The 20235-nt window shown below is 38.3% G+C and overlaps 2 protein-coding genes and 1 long non-coding RNA gene across 6 annotated transcripts in view; 2 read left to right on the top strand and 1 right to left on the bottom strand.

Moving 5' to 3' along the window:
- Window positions 1-8481, top strand: part of LOC110050006 (NACHT domain- and WD repeat-containing protein 1-like) — a 29645-nt gene extending 21164 nt beyond the window's left edge. For all 4 annotated transcript variants that reach the window (XM_089285522.1, XM_089285523.1, XM_089285520.1 and 1 more), the window contains exons 20-25: window positions 1592-1772; window positions 1892-3222; window positions 3637-3762; window positions 4387-4544; window positions 6492-6639; window positions 7359-8481. In XM_089285522.1, the coding sequence (XP_089141648.1) occupies window positions 1592-1772; window positions 1892-3222; window positions 3637-3762; window positions 4387-4544; window positions 6492-6639; window positions 7359-7444 (2030 nt within the window). In that variant the 3' untranslated portion in view covers window positions 7445-8481. The remainder of the gene's footprint in view (window positions 1-1591; window positions 1773-1891; window positions 3223-3636; window positions 3763-4386; window positions 4545-6491; window positions 6640-7358) is intronic.
- LOC149115983 (uncharacterized) lies at window positions 731-15786 on the bottom strand. The gene is made up of 2 exons (XR_016206179.1): window positions 13851-15786; window positions 731-3794 (listed from the first exon to the last, which is right to left on the bottom strand). It is a non-coding gene; the product is annotated as an uncharacterized LOC149115983 (long non-coding RNA).
- Window positions 15787-16024: 238 nt separating this feature from the next.
- Window positions 16025-20235, top strand: part of LOC110050028 (integrin alpha-7-like) — a 31603-nt gene continuing 27392 nt past the window's right edge. The window contains exons 1-3 of the mRNA XM_089285524.1: window positions 16025-16314; window positions 16395-16519; window positions 19813-19892. Coding sequence (XP_089141650.1) covers window positions 16148-16314; window positions 16395-16519; window positions 19813-19892 — 372 coding nt within the window. The 5' untranslated portion in view covers window positions 16025-16147. The remainder of the gene's footprint in view (window positions 16315-16394; window positions 16520-19812; window positions 19893-20235) is intronic.

Below are 20235 nucleotides of genomic sequence, written 5' to 3'. Positions count from 1 at the left end.
ACTTTTACCATAAGTCTACTAGTATCACGTATGCCGTTCTGTTGTTGGCTACGCTACTCACTCTCTACAGTATTCTGTTTTAATAATAATAATAATAATAATAATAATAATAATAATAATAATAATAATAATAATAATATCTTGGAAGAATTCCCGGCCAATTAAGCATCAGTGAACTACAAAAGATAACCTTGCTAGGTACAGCGCACATTTTGAGGAGGGTGCTATCAAGCTAAAAACTGGCTATCCCCTAGTGCCCCAGGACCATGGTTTGGTCTCGGCCCGAAGGACTCTAAGCAACCATTACGTGAGGACGATGATGATAATAATAATAATAATAATAATAATAATAATAATAATAATAATAATAATAATAATAACCATAATAATAATAACCATAATAACCAGATCATACCACGCCAGCATTATCAAAGACGGTACTAGCCCCCTATGCAGGATGTGTAGCAAATACGACGAAACAATTGACCATATCGTGTCTGGGTGTCCTGAACTTGCGAAAACAGAATATACCCACAGACACGATAAAGCAGCCGCGTATATACATTGGAAAGTCTGTCACAACTATAATATAAAGACATCAGAAAAGTGGTATGACCATGAGCCGCAAACAGTTACAGAAAACGAGGATGTCACGATATTATGGGACATGCCAATACACACAGACAGGAAAATAACAGCCAACAGACCCGATATAGTGATTAAAGACCACTAAACGAAAACCTGTAAATTTATTGACATGGCAGTACCATCAGACAGAAACACATCCGTGAAAGTCAGTGAAAAACTATCCAAATATAAGGACTTGGAAATCGAAACAAGCCGAATGTGGGGCATGAGAACGGAAACGATACCAGTTATCATTGGAGCACTTGGAGCTATCAAAAAGGGACTAGAAACTTATCTTGGAAGAATTCCCGGCCAATTAAGCATCAGTGAACTACAAAAGATAACCTTGCTAGGTACAGCACACATTTTGAGGAGGGTGCTATCAAGCTAAAAACTGGCTATCCCCTAGTGCCCCAGGACCATGGTTTGGTCTCGGCCCTAAGGACTCTAAGCAAACATTACGTGAGGACGATAATAATAATAATAATAATAATAATAATAATAATAATAATAATAATAATAATAATAATAATAATAATAATAATAATAATAATATTTTAGGTAGTGAGTAGCCCAGCAGTGTGCGGTTGTTAACAAAATGGCCGCCACTTCCCTGCGTTTTCGAAGTGTCTGTGAAGAAGATTTAGATAATTTACTAGTCAAGACGTTGATTTATACTAAACAATTAGGTTATTCGCTCTCGATTTCTATGCTTGATAATTAACTCGGGCTGCGCCTTCCTCAACTCTCACGCGATAGAAATCTAGAGCTCATAATCTAATTGTTTACGCATAGTGAGTAAACAGATGTAACTTTTACTTTGCGCGAAATCCATCTAGTGTTTCTAAATTGGTTTCTAGCTTTGTTCTGACTCATTCCAACCTTCGCTAGTTCACGAGAGTCGCTTATTTCCGGTCAACTTTGTTGTGGCCAGTCATTGATCTTGCATTTTGTTTCGTGACAGGGTCACATGACGGTGTTGTCAAAGTCTGGGACATCAGAGACGGTTCGTTATTGCTGACCGTGCCTGAAGCTGGGCAAGAGATTGGCAAGGTCGCGTGCTGTTGTGACGATGGCATCATCGTGGTTTCCTCTAAGACTGGAATAGCTGTGATCTCGTTTGAAACCGGTGAAATTCTTCATAGGTAAAAAAAACAAAAAACGATTTTCTGTGTTTTTAAAGTGTTGAAGACCTGCTTTCTTAACCAATCTGTGTTGGATTGTCTGTGACCAACACTTTTTTCACATTTTTTGCCTATTATAGAGTGGAAACCAAGTATTTTGAGAGCTTTCCTCCACTCACAATTGCTGGCGAAAACGGAACTAAAGTTGTCTTCTTCAAAGAGAAGGGTTTGCATGTCATCCTAACGTCTACGGGCAAATTTTTGCACCAATTTTCAAGCATCAACCCCGTCGGCAATGCGGGACAGAACAGTTTGCTCACCTCCTGGAATGACATTGTACTCTGTAACTCAAAACAAAACGAAAACTCCTTGAAAGTGATTGATGCCCACGACTTCAAAATCCTCCATTCAATCACGGTGTTCGATGAGAAAGACGAAGAAAATCTACTACACCTCACTCAGATAGCGATGAAATCCGAAAACGAGGTTCTAGTTGCCAAGAAGATGAAGGTCGACCTGTTCTCGGTCGATAAAGGGGAATTGTTACGAACGTACAAGTGCAAAATCGATGACTGGGTTAGAAACGCGTCGCTGGACCCCACACAAAATATGTTGGTTTTTCCTAAACACGATAAAGTCGCTCTAATTGATCTCGAAAGCGGCGAGAGAAGGGATGTTTTACCACACCCAAATTACGTCTCCAGGATTTTTTCGGTGGGCTGTGATGTGATTCTTACTTCCGGCGGTGACAACGTTGTAAGAGTCTGGGACCTAACTCGAGAGGATGTTCGTAGACAGGTCGAAAAGCCTGAGACTTTATTAAACATTTATTCCATTCCCGGCGACTCCAGACACTTGGTAACAGTCGGCCGATTGGGGATTGATAATTTTTGCGTGACTATTTGGGATTTGCCTACGGTGTTACCAGTGCGCAAAGTCACTGGTATTACAACAAGCTACCTTCAGATCATCAATGACAGAAGAGTTGCTATCCGTGTCAACAATAGCGTGGCGATCGTGGATTTGTGCACGTGGAAGGTTGTGACGGTTCTAAAAGGAAAAATCTCTGCGGATGATCTGTTGGGCGTGGAAGACATCTGTGTTGTGAACGACAGAACAGAGATTCTTACTTACTCGCACGATCGCAAGAATTTGACGCTCTATGACATCGAAACAGGCGACCAAGTCGCCGTGTTAAAATCGGGCACATCCCAACATGACATTCGTTCCTTCCTCGTAAACTCAGAAGGAACGGTTGCTGTGTGGAACGTGGCCCGGCCATGTGACCAGTTGCAGGTGTGGGACCTGGAAACGAGAAAGCAAATTTTTGTGATCCAGAGGGAGGGGTGTGAGAGGTTGACCAAGACTCATGCGGGCTTTACGCCGGATGGCCAGTATTTCGTATCGTGTGCTAAAAAGACTAACAAAACTGACTCTATCCAATTCTCAGCGGTGTGGGATGTACAGAGAAGTAAGTACAAATATTCTCTTGATAAGAAAATAGATTGCCATGTCCTCTAAGAGTAAAAGTCTTCTTTGCGTTAAAGAAAACTTTCCGTTGGTACATAGCACAACTTGTTCAAACGTTTTTCCACTGATGTCATAAAAAATTGATAGAGAATTATCTTTTGAAGCACAAGGTTATGTTCTCTCCAGACTTTCACATGAATGTCATGCCTTCCTTCTTGACAACAGTGATGAACAGTGAAACAGGACTTGATCTGTTTTTTGTCGTGCTATTCTTTTCCATTACTGTTTGACATTATGCTGTTGGTTTTCGAAACTTCTTGATCAATCAAATTCTCCTAACATGTACAGCAAGATCAGTACAAAGGTCAGTATGGAGAATTTGCACGTCGATAACGGGGTGTTTTTGAAATTCCAGAGATGCTGGCGCACGACTTGCGGTATACAGATGATACAGACACCATTGCTGTGAAAGTTATGGACAACACCCGTGCGGTGACTGCGCACAAGGACTTGAACATCGTCTGCTGGGACATTGAACAAGGTTGGAGATTTAAATCCAGCCTCTCTTGTTCCCTGAAAAGAAGAAATTGTATTACAGCTGTATTTTCTAAACAAACGCGAGAGGTTTCCTAAAGTTGTTTTCAATTATTCTTCTCTCGAGTCTTCATGCAAGCCTTTTCTTTTAATCCACTTTATACTTCAGTGGGTTTTTTTAATCGTTACGCAGTATTTCGTTTGTAGTCGTCTTTGCAGCTCAGTTTTTGGAGACGTCGTGCAACCCAGTTCACAGCCGTTGTAGAAGCTGTAACGCAACGCTTTTCCCGTAGTTTGTTTTACAGCACTTTTTCTTATGTCACTCAATGCTGTTTTTCCGTGATCTCGTTTGCAGTTGTTTCTAGGGTTGGCAGGGAAGGGTTGGCACGTCCTTCCTCGAAAAAACACAGCTGTTTTTCTGATTAGTCGAAAAACTGCATGTGATAGCTACCTTTCATTTTCAGTTTCCAGATTTAGGAGTTTATTTTCGTGGTATTGAAAGGTATTTCTTTTCTTTTTTTCTGACGGTCAATTGAGTGGCTCCAAAAGGAACTTTTTACACTTTTTAGCTAACGTTTTTCCTTGTTTTCTTTTATTTGTTTTGTTTTGTTTTTTTTTTTCAACACTGTAGGGACCCTTCTTCATATCCTTCCCAGCAGCCATTTCAGTAACCTGCGCATTGACGTCATCGCCTCAAAAGGGGACATAGTGGTTTCCTATGACGAGAAGACGCTGATCATGTGGGATATGAGAGCGGGCGTGCAAAAAGCCTCTTTCACGGCAGACAAGGTGAGAAAACCACCGTTTTACTTCCACATGCGCCGCGCTTACTTTTAAACGTTTTGGTGACTAGAAACACCAGTTGAGTTTGTTTTTCCACAAGGTAAAAACGAGAAAACGGGAACCCAGTCAAGTGCTACTCAGTGTATAAGCGTGCTGTTAGTTATGAGTCACTCAGGCGTGACGCGTCCTGTCCAGTTACTCAGGCGTGCGCGTAAACAGAGCTATTTTCTGTTCTCCGTATTGCCTGTCTATTCAGGCTGCTTTAAGAGAAAGATATGCAAAGGAATTGGAAATGGTTGCTTAGAACACCTCGCCATAGATACTATTTGATACCAAAACTCGGTGTCAAAAGTCCGTGAACAGCATTAAGTGTGACTGATAAGCTCAAAGTATGAAGAACAAATTAACATGTTGAATTAAACAAGTAGTTTGATATGTGTTACACGTAAACCTTTTTACCAGTGTGGTCGTTTAAGTCGATATTTTTCAAATGATTACCTTGTTATTTCGACGTGGTTGGGTCTTACTGTCGGGTCATGTCGTCCGAGAAAACTCTTTACGGAATTTGTTTGAAAAATGTCCAGGCTTGTCTAAATAGCGATCGAAGTCGAAACTTGTGCCTGTGCTGTGGTTCAAAAAGTCAAAAGAAGGGCACACTGCTACTTGCAGTGCCACTGGAAGCGAGTCACTGACTAAGTCAGTATCCTACAGATTTTGGTGAGTGAAACGAGGATACGTTTATACCGAAACACTCCAGTGGAGGTTTATGAAAGTGTCTCTCGACCGTGCGCGAGGCATCGGGAGTGACTAGATATGGAAAGCTGGGTTGGCATTGGCGTCCTAGAACGGTACCGAACCAGAGCTGTTACGGATATCACCAGATCAGCCACGAAGGCGATGCCATGGAGATATTCGTAATAGCACCCTACGCTTCCGGCTACCTGATGCGACTTCTTACCTTTATATATTGATTGCTATTGAATTTCTGGTGCTTGTGGTATACGAATTTTGATTTTCATATTTAATTTTAGAATTGTTGTAGGGAGAAGTATCATTGGCTTCGAAATAAATGAAGATCGACGTTTTCGTCAAAATGTCGAGGCGAATTTAGTTTGGATTTAATTCGAAAAATGCGTGTGCGCATGCGCAGTAAACTTTTAGGATTTAATCGCTTCACTGTTGAACAGATATTCCTTTTTGATCAAATTATATTATTTTGGCTTTTTTCTCGTTAAGTGTACTTTTTGATCGAATGTAGCAAAAAACACTATTTTCGTGCTGTATGTAATGTTTTTGATAGGCCGGCGTCAAAAGCGGTAGCTTTCAAGAAATTAACTGGTCAGTGTGAAATGTGATCCCTCTACCTAATACTGTCATTTTGTCTGTCTAGCTGTGTAATAGAGTATTTTCATTCTTTGTTAATCTCCAGAGAATATCTTTGAATACACCAAGCGTTAAAATACATGTTTTGCTTAAGTTTGGTTAGTATAGCTAGGAATGTGTACTACCTGTAAACTAGCTGGTGAACTGTCGCAGCGGAGATGGACATTAACTAACTTGATCCTGATTTCGTCCGCTTTCTTTTTTGAACCCCCATTAAACTGTTCTGTTTTCTCATCAGTTTCATGGTCAGAGAACACATGTCCATTTCACCTGCACCTCTTGGTTTTAAAAAACCCCTATTTTGATTCGTTCTTGTTAATCTACACTTCTTTTGTTCTCAAGGCTAGGGGCACTGTTTGTGTTATTTACTATAGTTTCGTTTGGTCAATTATAAATAACCTTGTAAACGGTGTAGGTCACCTTTGAATGTCCTATTCGCTAAATATAATCCAGTGATATTGGGGTAAAAAAAAAAATTGCGATATGATATTATAATTTATGTTTTTCTCGCCGCCATATTTTTCTCCTTCGTGTTTCTTGACAGACAAAATTCTGTTTCTCATTTTACAGGTGACAGCTGTTCATCCCGTGGGGGAGGGTCAGTGTATTGCTCTTGGCTATGAAAGTGCTTTGCCCTTAGTACTTCTCACTCTCCAGGGAGGGGACATTAAGCCGTACGAATTCCCTACCGAGGGTACAAAGGCCATGGCTGGAACAGGTATGATGTGAAATCAAAATGCTTTTTTTAAGACTGGTTTACCTGAAGACAACGATTTTGTTTCCATTGTTTAATTCTTCGAGTCGGTTTATCTAAAGGCAATGCGTCATTGTAAAGCGAGAATCACGCAATTTTTGCCCGCTTCTGGTTTCTTTTTGCTTTCTTTTAATTATTTTTAAATTATTCATTTTAAATGAGAAAATTTGTCGTCAGTGACTCAAAACGACGAATTTTTTTCTTTTTGAATTTCTTGGAAGCCAGGAATCGATCGATGGTTATACTTAATTCATGGTTTTTTTAAATATGTTTTAAGGTTTTTCACATTTACATGTAAATCTACTACTAATTTGATGCCGTTTTTGTTTTATGGCCTTCTGGTCAAAACTTTATATTAACTGAAGAAGATAAAAGCAGAAACCGACACAACGTAGGATGATTTTTTTGAAGGTGTACTATATTTCGGCTGGCCAAACCAGCCTTCTTCAGGTACAATGAGAATTTTACATTAGGACGTGTTTTTGAAGAACGCTGGTTTGGCCAGCCGAATTATAGTACACCTCCAAAAAAAATCATGCTACGTTGTGTCGGTTTCTGCCTTTACATTCTTCATTTTATATGTGAAGCCGATTAGATCACTATTGATCCAACGTATACCAGCAGGATCATCGTTCCGGTTGCTTGCTTAAACATTTTGCGTTTCTTAATTTCTTTTTTCCAAGATGTGAAGATAGAGTTTGAGGGCATCAAATGTGCGCCAGTCGAAGATGATAACGAAGTTAGAAACGACAGCTATGGCAAAGTATAAGAGCAAAACGGACAAGACACGGCTGAATAAAGGCTGCTTTGTCAAATAAGTCTCCAGCGTCTGGCAGTGGAGCTCACATGGCCAGCCAAAGGAGGCCGCTGATTTGTTAATCAAGTTCATAGCGTCACGTGACCTTGACTGGCTAAAGGCTGGACTCCATGTGAACTGGTTTGTCATGGAAGGCGGATGTTATATCAAATAATTGACCAGTGGGAACTAGTCACACAAGTTGATAGCGTTGCGTGACTTTGAGCAGCTGACGGGGACCGCTATCGTCATCAGGTTTTGAACTGTCTGCGTGGCTGGCTGAAGCCTGGACTCCATGTGAACTGGTTTGTCACGGAAGACGACCAGCTGAAAGTAAAGTGGCTGTTATATCAAATATTTGCCTAGTCACGCAAGCTGGTAGCGTTGCGTGACTTTGACCAATGAGGAGAGCTTGCGGTGTTTAACGCAATCACCGGTCTCTAGCTTTGCGTGCAGGGTGAAACGAACTTTTTAGATAAATATTGAGAAAATAAATTTGGAAAAAAAGTTGTAAAGCATGCCGTAATTCATGTTTGCATCGTTGGTGGCATAGCGGCATTGATATAAATATTTATTTTTTTATTCTGAAAAAGGAAATGTTGATTTCTCAATTTCCTATGTTTATTACTTGTTTTGTTTTATATTCGTAAAGGATTTTTGAAAGCATTAGATTATGAACGGAACTCTCTTCGAAGTAAAATTGGCGCCTTTTTGATGAAGTTCCGGTTGCTAATTCGTATGTAATTTCTAGGCATGTCGTCATATCTTTCAGATTTGCGGTTTTGCAGTCTTAGATAATCTTGATTAACATTGAACTTATATTTAGAAAAGTCACCGATTGCAGTAATTGCAAGTTTGTAGAAATAAGACACTGAAATGAGTCCATATTTTCAACAAAACAAACACTGACCATACGTTATGTTTAGCTGGTTCTCTAAATTGAATGCATTTTATTTGGTTAATCTAGATTTGCAAAAAAATAAACACTGGAAAATTTATCAGAAAGGAAATGTATTTAAATATTAGCAGTTCTATCGTTTAACGCAGAAAAAAAATTCTGCGAAATTTTACGCGGCGCGTTTGTTCTAGGTCTTTGCGAAATGTCAACCACGCGAAAATACTCCGGTAACAGGGATTGCGAGGCGACTCTTTTTATAAAATATTCTCGATCATATGATACACCCGTACAGGTTTTCCGATTTTAACAATATGGTTGCTTTCCGTGAAAACGTAGTTGATCGGCGCTTCGAAAACTTGCATAGCAGTTCGAGATGGTTTTGAATTTTCTTAGCAAACTTCCCAGGTAGGTTTTTCAGAGCAATAATAAATATTTTTTTTAGGACTCAGCATTGTTATTCAAATCCAGAAACTTCGCCTTCTCCTAAACAAGGCATAACCTCAGATTCAGGTTAAGGCTGAAAATGGGCGAGTGTTCATTTGACAAACAGATGTATTTCTATGTATATAATTTTCTCGAAATGTCATGTTGCTTTCTATCTCATTTCTTAATTAGCCAAGTAGTTCAGAAAGGCTGTGTTGCACTGACTGTAGGGAGAGACAATTTCGGGCAATTTTTTAGTTTCTGTCAGAAATTGCCTTTCATCCACGTTGGAGTCTTGGATAGCTTTGTAATGCAAATGAGAAAAGTTAATCGAGAAAAGGGCTATTTAAATAGTCTCTCATATACGGCCGGCAAACACAGCTTGCTTGCTTTCACTGTTTCCTTATTCGTTTATTTATTTATTTTGCCTTTTTCTTTCTAATTCTTTCTTCCTTTCTTTCTTTCTTTCTTTTTCTCCCTGTTTTTGAAGCATGCAACATTTGCAAACTAGGGAACTCTGTAAGGATAGTCCTAAACCATCTCACATTGCCGTGCTGGTTTTGCCGTTGTTCTTTTCGTCGCCTTATAAATGAAAGTCGCGCTACCTTTGACCGAAACATGCGCCTTTCTATTTTCATGTTTCGTCTGTGAAAAAATTACATTCAAAGCGGCCGAAAAGTGGAAATTGCAATATAAGTAGCAAAGAAAACAATCTAAATTAAGCAAGATTTGCTTGGCGATTATTTTTAAGAGGATAGGATGCGTTGGCGCCGGTACGATCTTTTGTTTACCGTGTATCCTGCACAACGTCTTATTTGCCCAGGGTCTCTTAATAAGGGGGTCTATACATTGCGGTTGATTTGTCTTTAGCTGCGCCCTTGAACAGCCGGGTTTTTTAATTGCTGTGACAGTCCTGTCAAAGACCCAGAGATGTTGATGCCGTTATTAAGGCCATCTCAGTTTAATTGTGACATGTAAACCTCAAAGATCTTGTTAATATCTAAGGAATGTGATCAATGATTCTAATCCGGAACTCTGTAAGATTGCGTGACCAAAAAACCCTTTACACACAGTGTGCAACGGCTATCTTTAAAACGGGGAACGGGGAATCGGGGAATGGGAATGAGGAATGGGGAACGGGGAACGGGGAATCTTTAAAATGGGGAATCTTTAAAAGCGGGAATCTTTAAAATGGGGAATCTTTAAAAGCGGGAATCTTTAAAATGGGGAATCTTTAAAAGCGGGAATCTTTAAAAGCGGGAATCTTTAAAAGCGGGAATCTTTAAAAGCGGGAATCTTTAAAAGCGGGAATCTTTAAAATGGGGAATCTTTAAAAGCGGGAATCTTTAAAATGGGGAATCTTTAAAATGGGGAATCTTTAAAATGGGGAATCTTTAAAATGGGGAATCTTTGAAATGGGGAATCTTTAAAAGCGGGAAAAATGGGGAATCTTTAAAAGCGAGAATCTCTGGGAATTATTATTCATTGTAATTATATCGCACGCTAAAGCATATATGTTTAGCGGGCTACTTAAGCGGTCCAAATCTCGATTCTTACTCTTTGAGATCTGCTACACCGACCGAAGAATTGATCCGCCTGAAGAATTGAACTCCGGACTGTGACGTTTTTAAATCGAGTTTCGCAGCGATAGATATTTGTCCTAGCGTTATCAAGTACTACTGGAAAGACATGCTACTTAACGACAAAAATATGGCACGCACAATGGGTTCTTGGTTTTGTGATAGACTACGCTTGAATTGGCGGCCGAGAGAGCTGTAATGTTTGTTAAAAAGGTGATGTACTTCATGGAAATTGGCTATCTGAACAGTATTAGAAAAAGTACTATTGTAATGATTATGATTTTCTCACGCTTTTGTGGCAAACTCAGTGACAGATGTTTCTGTTGGTTTCCGGCCAGCATGGCGTCTCCATACAAATCTCTTTAAATGTGGTAAAAAGTTTGTCCGTATATCTTGCATAAGAAAAATGGCTGTGACCTGAATCCAGGCGGGAGTCTTAGCATATTTACTTTCTTTCTTTTCCCAGATTCTGTACTGCACCTCGTTACTGGGAAGTTTCACGCGTCCCCAGAAACAAATAAATAACATATTCTTCATTAAAACAAGTCCGCATTAAATTGTCCTCAAGAAGAAAACTCGTGTTTTCAGCTTTTCTTATACATCACTGAAATTTACAAATTATTATAATTAACGAACAAGAACGTTGCTGATAACCGAACAGAACACGAAATGTAATTCAACTAAATAACTAGCACCATGCAAACTAAGCGTCTATGTTGTGAGTGCGTGACCAAATGACATCTATGCAATGTGATTGCCTACGCAGGAACGTATTATAGATGGCCATGATAGTGTTATCTTTTTTCTTTGCACGCGGTCTTAAAAAAACATTGCCTAAAATGACAAAATAGACAAATGCGTTTTTTTCCCCTAAGTTATGCTAACTGCAAAGGTCCTGCCCTTATGTCGTGTTAGACCTTTCGTAGGAAACCATTTCACCTCTTTAGCGTGCCATACGACGCATTGCGTATGTGACATAACGAAACGCCTGCTTCTTAGGTGGCGGCTAATTATTTCCGCGGATAGTATTTCCAGCATTCATACCTTGATGGATCAATAATACCAGTCCTTTGCAGTTTACGCTAAACCAAACGTATCAAACGAATGCCTAGTTATTTGTTATAAAATTCATGTCTTTTTCTTCAAGTAACAGAGTACTAAAGCAACACTATAATCGGTTAGATTTAAATGCTTATAACCCAAAAACAGGCCCCGTGACATGAATTTTCTATAATGTCACTATAATTATGAAACGGACATTAGCACATTAGACAAAAATTTTCCCAAATTTTGCAAAACAAACCGGAACAGACAAACAACGGAAGGATCATGCAGACACTTTAAAAGTTTGTTTTAAAGTTTGCTATTATTGATCCAGCAAAATGTTAGTGCCGGAAGCCGTTATCAAACGCCTTAGCTTATAAAAGCATATCTTGCAATAGAAATGAGCCTAAAAAATGCAAAAACACACGGCAAATTACAGAGGTGTCAAACTCAACGAGTCGACATGCAGATAACACGCAGACCTATGACCTATAAAAAAGTTTGCCATAGCACGATCTAACGGCTCAACTTCACTTCAAATTCCTCCTTATTACACAACATGAAGTGCCCTTCATGAACACGAGTGAAGCGACAAGAAAGGTCGAGTGACCGAACAGAGAACGGCAAATGTACAAATGTCACGAACCGTAGAAGTCGTGTAGGCTAGTCAACCCCATTTTACACTTAAACTTTTTACCACATTTAAAGAGATTTGTATGGAGACGCCATGCTGGCCGGAAACCAACAGAAACATCTGTCACTGAGTTTGCCACAAAAGCGTGAGAAAATCATAATCATTACAATAGTACTTTTTCTAATACTGTTCAGATAGCCAATTTCCATGAAGTACATCACCTTTTTAACAAACATTACAGCTCTCTCGGCCGCCAATTCAAGCGTAGTCTATCACAAAACCAAGAACCCATTGTGCGTGCCATATTTTTGTCGTTAAGTAGCATGTCTTTCCAGTAGTACTTGATAACGCTAGGACAAATATCTATCGCTGCGAAACTCGATTTAAAAACGTCACAGTCCGGAGTTCAATTCTTCAGGCGGATCAATTCTTCGGTCGGTGTAGCAGATCTCAAAGAGTAAGAATCGAGATTTGAACCGCTTAAGTAGCCCGCTAAACATATATGCTTTAGCGTGCGATATAATTACAATGAATAATAATTCCCAGAGATTCTCGCTTTTAAAGATTCCCCATTTTTCCCGCTTTTAAAGATTCCTTATTTTAAAGATTCCCCATTTTAAAGATTCCCCATTTTAAAGATTCCCCATTTTAAAGATTCCCCATTTTAAAGATTCCCCATTTTAAAGATTCCCCATTTTAAAGATTCCCCATTTTAAAGATTCCCGCTTTTAAAGATTCCCCATTTTAAAGATTCCCCATTTTAAAGATTCCCCATTTTAAAGATTCCCGCTTTTAAAGATTCCCCATTTTAAAGATTCCTCATTTTAAAGATTCCCCATTTTAAAGATTCCCCATTTTAAAGATTCCCCATTTTAAAGATTCCCCATTTTAAAGATTCCCGCTTTTAAAGATTCCCCATTTTAAAGATTCCTCATTTTAAAGATTCCCCATTTTAAAGATTCCCCATTTTAAAGATTCCCGCTTTTAAAGATTCCCCATTTTAAAGATTCCCGCTTTTAAAGATTCCCCATTTTAAAGATTCCCCGTTCCCCGTTCCCCATTCCCCATTCCCATTCCCCGATTCCCCGTTCCCCGTTTTAAAGATAGCCGTGTGCAACTGAAATAGTTTGCATGCTACCGAGCCGGAAGAGTTATCTCTTGGCACCAGAATTCTGTGGTTTCCCCCGTTTCCGATATTTTCCTTTCCTTTGACGCAAAATAAAAATTGCCATAATATTAGCTACAAATACAAACCGTAAAATCATTAATTAAAATCTGATACTGTGAAAACGGAAAAATTTTGCCGCAGGGTGAAATCTTCCTCAGCTGATAGAGACACTCATTTCCTTGCTCAGAAATGACTTCGATCTTCGATTCGGTCGTAAGAACATGCAGATCGTTAATAGTTCTTCGATTTACAGGTTTTCATTGAGGAAACTCCAGACCTGATCAAGAAAACTCCGACTAGTGTAATTTTCACTAGCGGTGGGCTGATGATCATTAATTAACCTCTTGGCTAATTGTTGAATATGGGTTTTTGATCTACAGTTGATTGCTCTTTTCACTGCTTACGCGATCTATATTGTAGTTAGGTATATTCTACTGTAAATTTAGCTATTTCGAGCTATCTTTCCACCAACTGAGCGAAACATTACGCAGTTTGAGCAGACATGTCTTCGAGATCTTAGCATGCTCTGATACCAATGAAATGTTAGTAAAATTGTGATCTGTTGCTAACAACGAGCCAATCGTTCTCCTATGCTAAATCTAAAGTAGTTCCTGATGCAACAAAGTACTCACTCTAAGCAATGGAGAAACTGTTTTTAGCAAACCCCATTTTTTGTTTCATCAGTGGAAACCAGATTTCCAGTTTTCATTTTTTCCTCAATGGGTGTGGACCGGTTCGGAACAGATTAAGGCACAACATTTGGTGCCTTTCAACAACTGAAGCGTCAAGAAACCTCTGTCGGAACTTATTTCAATATGCAAATTTTCAGCGTTTCTTTCACATCCTTAAAAAGCAATACGAATCAAACGAAAATGACACCAGTTACAGATCACTACAGCTGTGTTTCAGGTATAATTCAACACAGCTAAAAATATCGCTTCAGTTTTTAATTAAGGGTGTTTTGATCAGAGGAAATAATCCACAATCATCTTTTTTAATGTATTGGTAAATGATCATGAAGCTAAGCTAAATAGAAAATCGCTAGGTTTTTTTTTCGTCGCTAATTAATAGCACGAACCGACATATTTTCTCGTTAATAACTATTTTCCATGGCCCTATCTTGTGGCTCACAATTAGAAATAAGCGGCATAGAACTTTTGTAAGATAATTTTTTTTTTTCACTTATATTCAGATGAAGCTAAACTTCGCTTACTGCCTAAACTGAAAATGCAGCATAGAACAGAAATATAGAATTGCGAATTTTAAGTCCAGATTCAAATAGCTTTCTCGCATTTATATCTCTCTATTATCAGCGGTAGCGGCTTTCGTTATCAGGATTAACAGTGCGTCCTTGAGCAAAAATCTTATCTCGTTCCCTTTTAAGCCTTTATGTCTTTTTTTTTTCAGCCACATGGCTGGTTTCTTTGTTTTGGACATGCACACAGCTTGGGTTTAAAGTTTTTTCCTTTATCAGCAACCAGATCCACTGAAAACTGACCTTTTCTTAAAAATTATCCGGCTGGCCTTTCTAGTAATACCCACGTCAGTTTGCAGACTATTTCCGTTCCGTTTTAACAAACAAGCAATTAACATTTTGCGCTAAAATTGAAAAAAAGGAATGCTTTTAGAAACATGATTGACGTTTCAAAATTGGTCTGTTAGCGTCAGACGCAAATCAACGCAAACTTAAAATGAAATTTTAAAGAAGTTTTCCAATGTTTGCGGTGCCGAAAATTATTCTTTTAATTAACAAATTCATCGGCACTTTTTCGTTTTGCTTCTCAATTTACTTTCTTCCTCCTAAATTGTCACACAATTTAAACTTAACCTTTATAATTTACGCATACATATTAAAAAATCAGCTGATACGAGCTTTCTCAAGAGCGGCTCGTTTGTGGGTGAAATAAAAAGCTGAATAATTCTCTAAAAACTTTATCGGCTTCCATAGAAAGCTACTCAGACAATTCTCAGTGGGAAACCCTCCCGACTAATATCTCAGCGTTGTCCTCACTAAAACAGAAATGACGAAATATATATTATCATATCTAATAAGTTCGAAGCCATGTTTTTCATTGATTAGAACCAGTCACCCTTTTAACCTTAACTTTTTTCTGATAATTATCTCTTGGACAAAGTGTCTCGGATTGGAAAGTGACATGAAAGAGGGAAGTTTATTAGACATTAAGCCATTAGATTCATTATCGGCGCAGAGACTTCATGCAAAAGAGCTTCTAAACTTACCCTAGAATAAAACAACGACCAATAACAATAGCTATATCTGAAACATGAACATGGACATTTCATTTTCAAGAGGACTTTGTTGTTAATAAGACTAAGATAAACAGTTGTTCACATTCCTAACTCATCAATGGGCTTGAAACCAGAGAGAAAGCATAACTTTCTTCTCGACAAGATCACAACGCCTCCATAATTACATGTTCATTCAAAATTACTACAGAGCAAAATTGACCAAAATAAAACCCTTGTTGTAATAAATCAGTCATGCGGTTGGTTGAATGAGTTGAATATCAACAAAGCACTTCAGAAGTTTACACATCCCGTGAGAAATGATTCGCAAACACAACTATAGCCTAAATATTTTTGAGAAAACAAATTACGCGGACTTAATGAAGTTGTCTTATAGAGCGGAGGCAACGTTTCTCTTTTCACGAATGATCTAGTAGCGTACAGAAGTCGAGTTGAACATTTTTTGGCGCGATTTCCGGTTGAAAAAGCGTAGGATATTAGGGTGCGACCGCGTCACGTCGAGAATGCCGATTATGTCCCAGGCATGCGTGGCGTGAAAAGTAACGCGAGCGCGAGCGTATTTCACGAAAAACGAAATGCTGGTCAGTTGTTCCTTTGCTGAAAGAAAGACGCACGGACAGTTATAGCCGGAAACTGTCTGTTTCTTAATTTTACGTCCAAGATGTTGCTTTTGCTAGCGTCAATGTCCTGCATTATTCAGCATTCCTTTGGCTATAACATAGAGACAGAATTACCAGTCATTAGGCGAGGGGACGCGGGCAGCTATTTTGGATTTTCGGTCGCGAACCATGCATTTGAACAGTTCCTTGACCAGAAGAATCAGTCTTGGTAAGAACACAGCTTCGTTTTCCCTCCCTTCGCTCACCTTGTTTGTAGTTTACACTGAATTCTCTCTGTAATCTTTGTAGGCTTCTTGTCGGTGCGCCAAAAGCGAATAACTCGGCCGTGCCAGAAATTGCTAGTCCCGGCGTTGTGTACCGATGTGATTTTAGGAATGATCAAGGTTGTGAAGAAGTTCCATTTGACAAGAAGGGTAAGTTCAAGTTGATATGTGTTTTGCAGTCGTTCTCTAGACGTATTTTGATTCATAACAGGTCCGAGAAAAATAAACTGTAGCGCTGTGGAATTCCATCACGATCGCTGTAGTCACGGAGAGTCGCCGTAGCTATGAACGCAACCTTTTGTGCACGTTTGCGATGTCCTAAATTCCATTGGAATTAGTTCTGCCATTATTTTAAGCCGGTGTTCCAAAAGTTTAAACACTACCTACAGTTTAGAGAACAAAGTTTATTGTAATAGCACTGGAACTTCACTGAACTATAAGCTTAACCTTAAATTTGGTCAGTCATGAAATTTGGATTTTCTTGTAGCAAAATTTTTTCTGAAAGGACGCAAATTGAACAGATTTATACCAAGGAAACGTAGAATTTTATTTCACTTTACCTTTTTAAAGTCTTGTTCAGGTTATTAGTTTTATTTACTCTTCAAGGGAAAAACTATAAAAAGGAAGCCCTTCTATTCACAATGCTAGCAATATGCGGTTCGTGGTTCATGCTAAGTGTACTTCGAATCGTGATCGCTTATGTCAATAACGCCTGCTAATGCAGGCAAAAACAACTTTGTCAAAACAAAACTCCTTTTCTCTTTATAAAGTACCAGAAATCTGATACTTCTAGTTGATTTTCATTCATGAGTGTGCAAACTATTAAGCTTTTTAGCGAGCCACTTCGCGCGCAGAAGGAGAGAGATGTGGAAGTGATATTCCATTACTTCATTTAGGTTCGGTGACAAACTTTTCCAAAGCCCTTGTTGGCTTTTTCATTGAGGACTACCTTTGTTTTTACGTCTGCCCACCGGGGGTTAAATTAATGACTTTTCTTCTTTTGTACCAGCTGCGAATAAGTGACCGCTTGGAAGAAAATTTGTATGACTATTTACTGACCAATTCTGTGTGTCTCCTTTTCATTTAGTAAACAAAGCGAACCACAGGTGATGTTTTTATCGCATTTCTTGTCAAAACGTCAGTCCATTCTCTGTTTTAGGACAATATCGATTATACTGATATTGTTAAATGAATTCATTTTTGTGGCTTTACGCACGGCAGATGTTAATGTTTGTGTGATTTTGAACCAAACTTTCCATTAAAGTTGGTCAGTTATTATAAGCTTACACGCTCATACATGCTCGCTCTCTCGGTCCATCTTCACTATTTTTGAAAATTTTACAATTCAGTGCGTATTCAAGTTAAGTTTTACTGTCTACTCAAAATAAAATAATTTTCAGTAGGTTATCGAGAATATTTTGTATTTTAGGCTCACTCCATCTTTTTGGAGTCAATAAAATAATGGCACTCAAAGCACACCAGGTCGACGGATTTATTTTTAGAATGTTTAAAGGTTTCCATTTCCAAGTGAACTTTTTAATCAACACAGATCGCGAATTCCCTACGTTTACTTCAGTAGAGGGCCTAAAATTAGGCCTTTATAGTCCATTATCTACTTTTCTAATGGAAAGATCTTTTCATCTTTTGGTGAATACGTCTTTTTGTTTTGATGGTTTGCTTTCTCCTTTACCTCATTAACTTTTGCCCCCCATAAATCCTCTTTGTGCCATCGTAAATATGTTTTACATTGTTCTCAGAGGTGACATGACAGCCAGAAATTGGAAAGATATTGTTTTCAACCAATCAGGGATTTGGCTTTTTCCCTGTCCTTGGAAAATATTTTTTTGATTGACAGTGGGGAATAAGCTGTCTAATGATTTTTGTAGTGAACAATATCCTTTCTCCATTTTACATTTTAATTATCCATGCTAATTGTAGCAGTTTCTAATATACATGGCATTAAAACATACAAATCCCCAGATGTGATATTTCAAAAATCAACTATTTACTTTGTAGAATGCAATACAATCGATTTGTTATATGCATTCTAATATTTTTATCTCTATTGTGGTTGTCTTTATTTATTCCTATTTTGAGTTTCGTTTGGTTACATTTATTATTGATCTTATCATTTCTTTTCTCTCTTATCTGTAAATAGACAAGGGTACACAGCTTTTTAATACAAAGAACATATTTGTTCAATTTTTATCACAAGTTTTTAAAACAAAGAACATATTGGTTCAATTTTTATCAGACACGACTTTCTAAATTGAGGTTGACATGATGAATTATGCTTATATTACCATATCTGCACTATCTTTCCAATAACCCAGTGATGCCACTTTTGGCAATCTACAACATCACTGGGATATGCAATTCCCAGCATGAACCCACCACCTCCTGGGATTCGATCCCAGAGCCACCTGGAACCCCTCTTACTATCATTATAATAATGGTTATTTACTCTGTAGGTGGTACATAAGCATAGACAGCTTTTCTCAAAGAGTGAATATCATATTTAGCAGGGGGTAATCTGGAAGTCAAATTTTTCAATTATTTTACAGGATATTAAAAAAAGTTCGCCAGATTGAAATTAGAAATGATAAATGGATGTTTGACTGTAGCTAGCTAGCTAAGGAGTGGTTTGAATTTATAACCTTTTAAATGTAGACTTGAATGGTTAATATTTTCATCACTGTTTTTACTAGAAATGTCCCTTACACTATATGTAAAAATTTCAGTAATTAAATATATGCTGAGTAGCATTTCTGACATTGTAGTTGAGTCATCTGTATTTGTAAGGAAAAGGAAATTTGGAGAAATGAATATTACAATGCTTGAAGGGATTTTTAATTGAATGAATTATTGATGAGTGAAAGAGAGAATGAAATAATAAGGGAAAGAATGAATGAAAGTTTTAACTGACTGTTTGATTGTCTGTCTGGAAAAAAGTAAACTACACAACCTGGGAATAATCCTGCAGAGGACTTAGTAGTGTCCCTGTGGCAGATCTTATTCTAGGGGGTTTGGGGAACCCCCTGAATTAAAAATATGAGACATTACAATGTGCTGACTTGGCATCAGAATGCTGGAAAATCCCATTTCTGAGGGCCTTAATTTTAAGGATTTCCAGGTGAGGATTTCCCTGGAACCCCATACAGATGACTGCCTTTGGTGGTCAGTATCACAAACTCCTGTATCCACTCCAGCGTCTTATTGTAATAGAGGGTAGAATACTTCTAGCCTTTTATGCTAAGGAAGCAGGAGACTAGCATGGCATCTTTGGGAAGTAGCAAGTCTAAGACTGTGATCTCATAAACAGGGATAAGCTTCTACAATGGTATTGGCCACCTTCTCTAACTGCAGATTTAACTTAATGTTAAAGGACATCTACTTTCAGTACATGACATATCATTGTAATTGTGATTTTTTTCATTTTTCAGGTAACACTGCTGGAGATAGAAAGGACAATGCATGGTTTGGAGTTTCTGTTATCAGTTCAGGGTACAATGGTTATGTAATGGTCAGTAAACCAAATTACTGCAATTCAGTACTACTGTAAAACTAACTGTTTTTTTATGTCATGAGGTCACAGAGGTTGTTGAATGGCTAACTCAGCTTTCCCATAAGAGAAGCTGTTATTTCAATTATAATTGCAGGAATGCATAATTTGTTCCCTGGCTGGGACCTTTTTACTTGTTAATTGAAAGTTTGTGCCGTTGTCTGGCCAGGACCGTTTTACTGGTCAGTTGTATTACCAACCCAAAGTTCCATTCAGACAAGTGCATGTACGATTATTATTTTGTTAATTTGCCAACTTTCCAAATCAACAAGTAATTTAGACTGCCATCCAATTCCAATTTGGA

Source organism: Orbicella faveolata, unplaced genomic scaffold, assembly GCF_042242905.1.
Source record: "Orbicella faveolata isolate gen_17 unplaced genomic scaffold, um_ofav_v1 contig_13, whole genome shotgun sequence".
In the NCBI taxonomy this organism is placed as follows: domain Eukaryota; kingdom Metazoa; phylum Cnidaria; class Anthozoa; order Scleractinia; family Merulinidae; genus Orbicella; species Orbicella faveolata.
The sequence above is the reverse complement of the archived record's forward strand: the minus strand, read 5'-3'. Positions and strand labels throughout refer to the sequence as shown.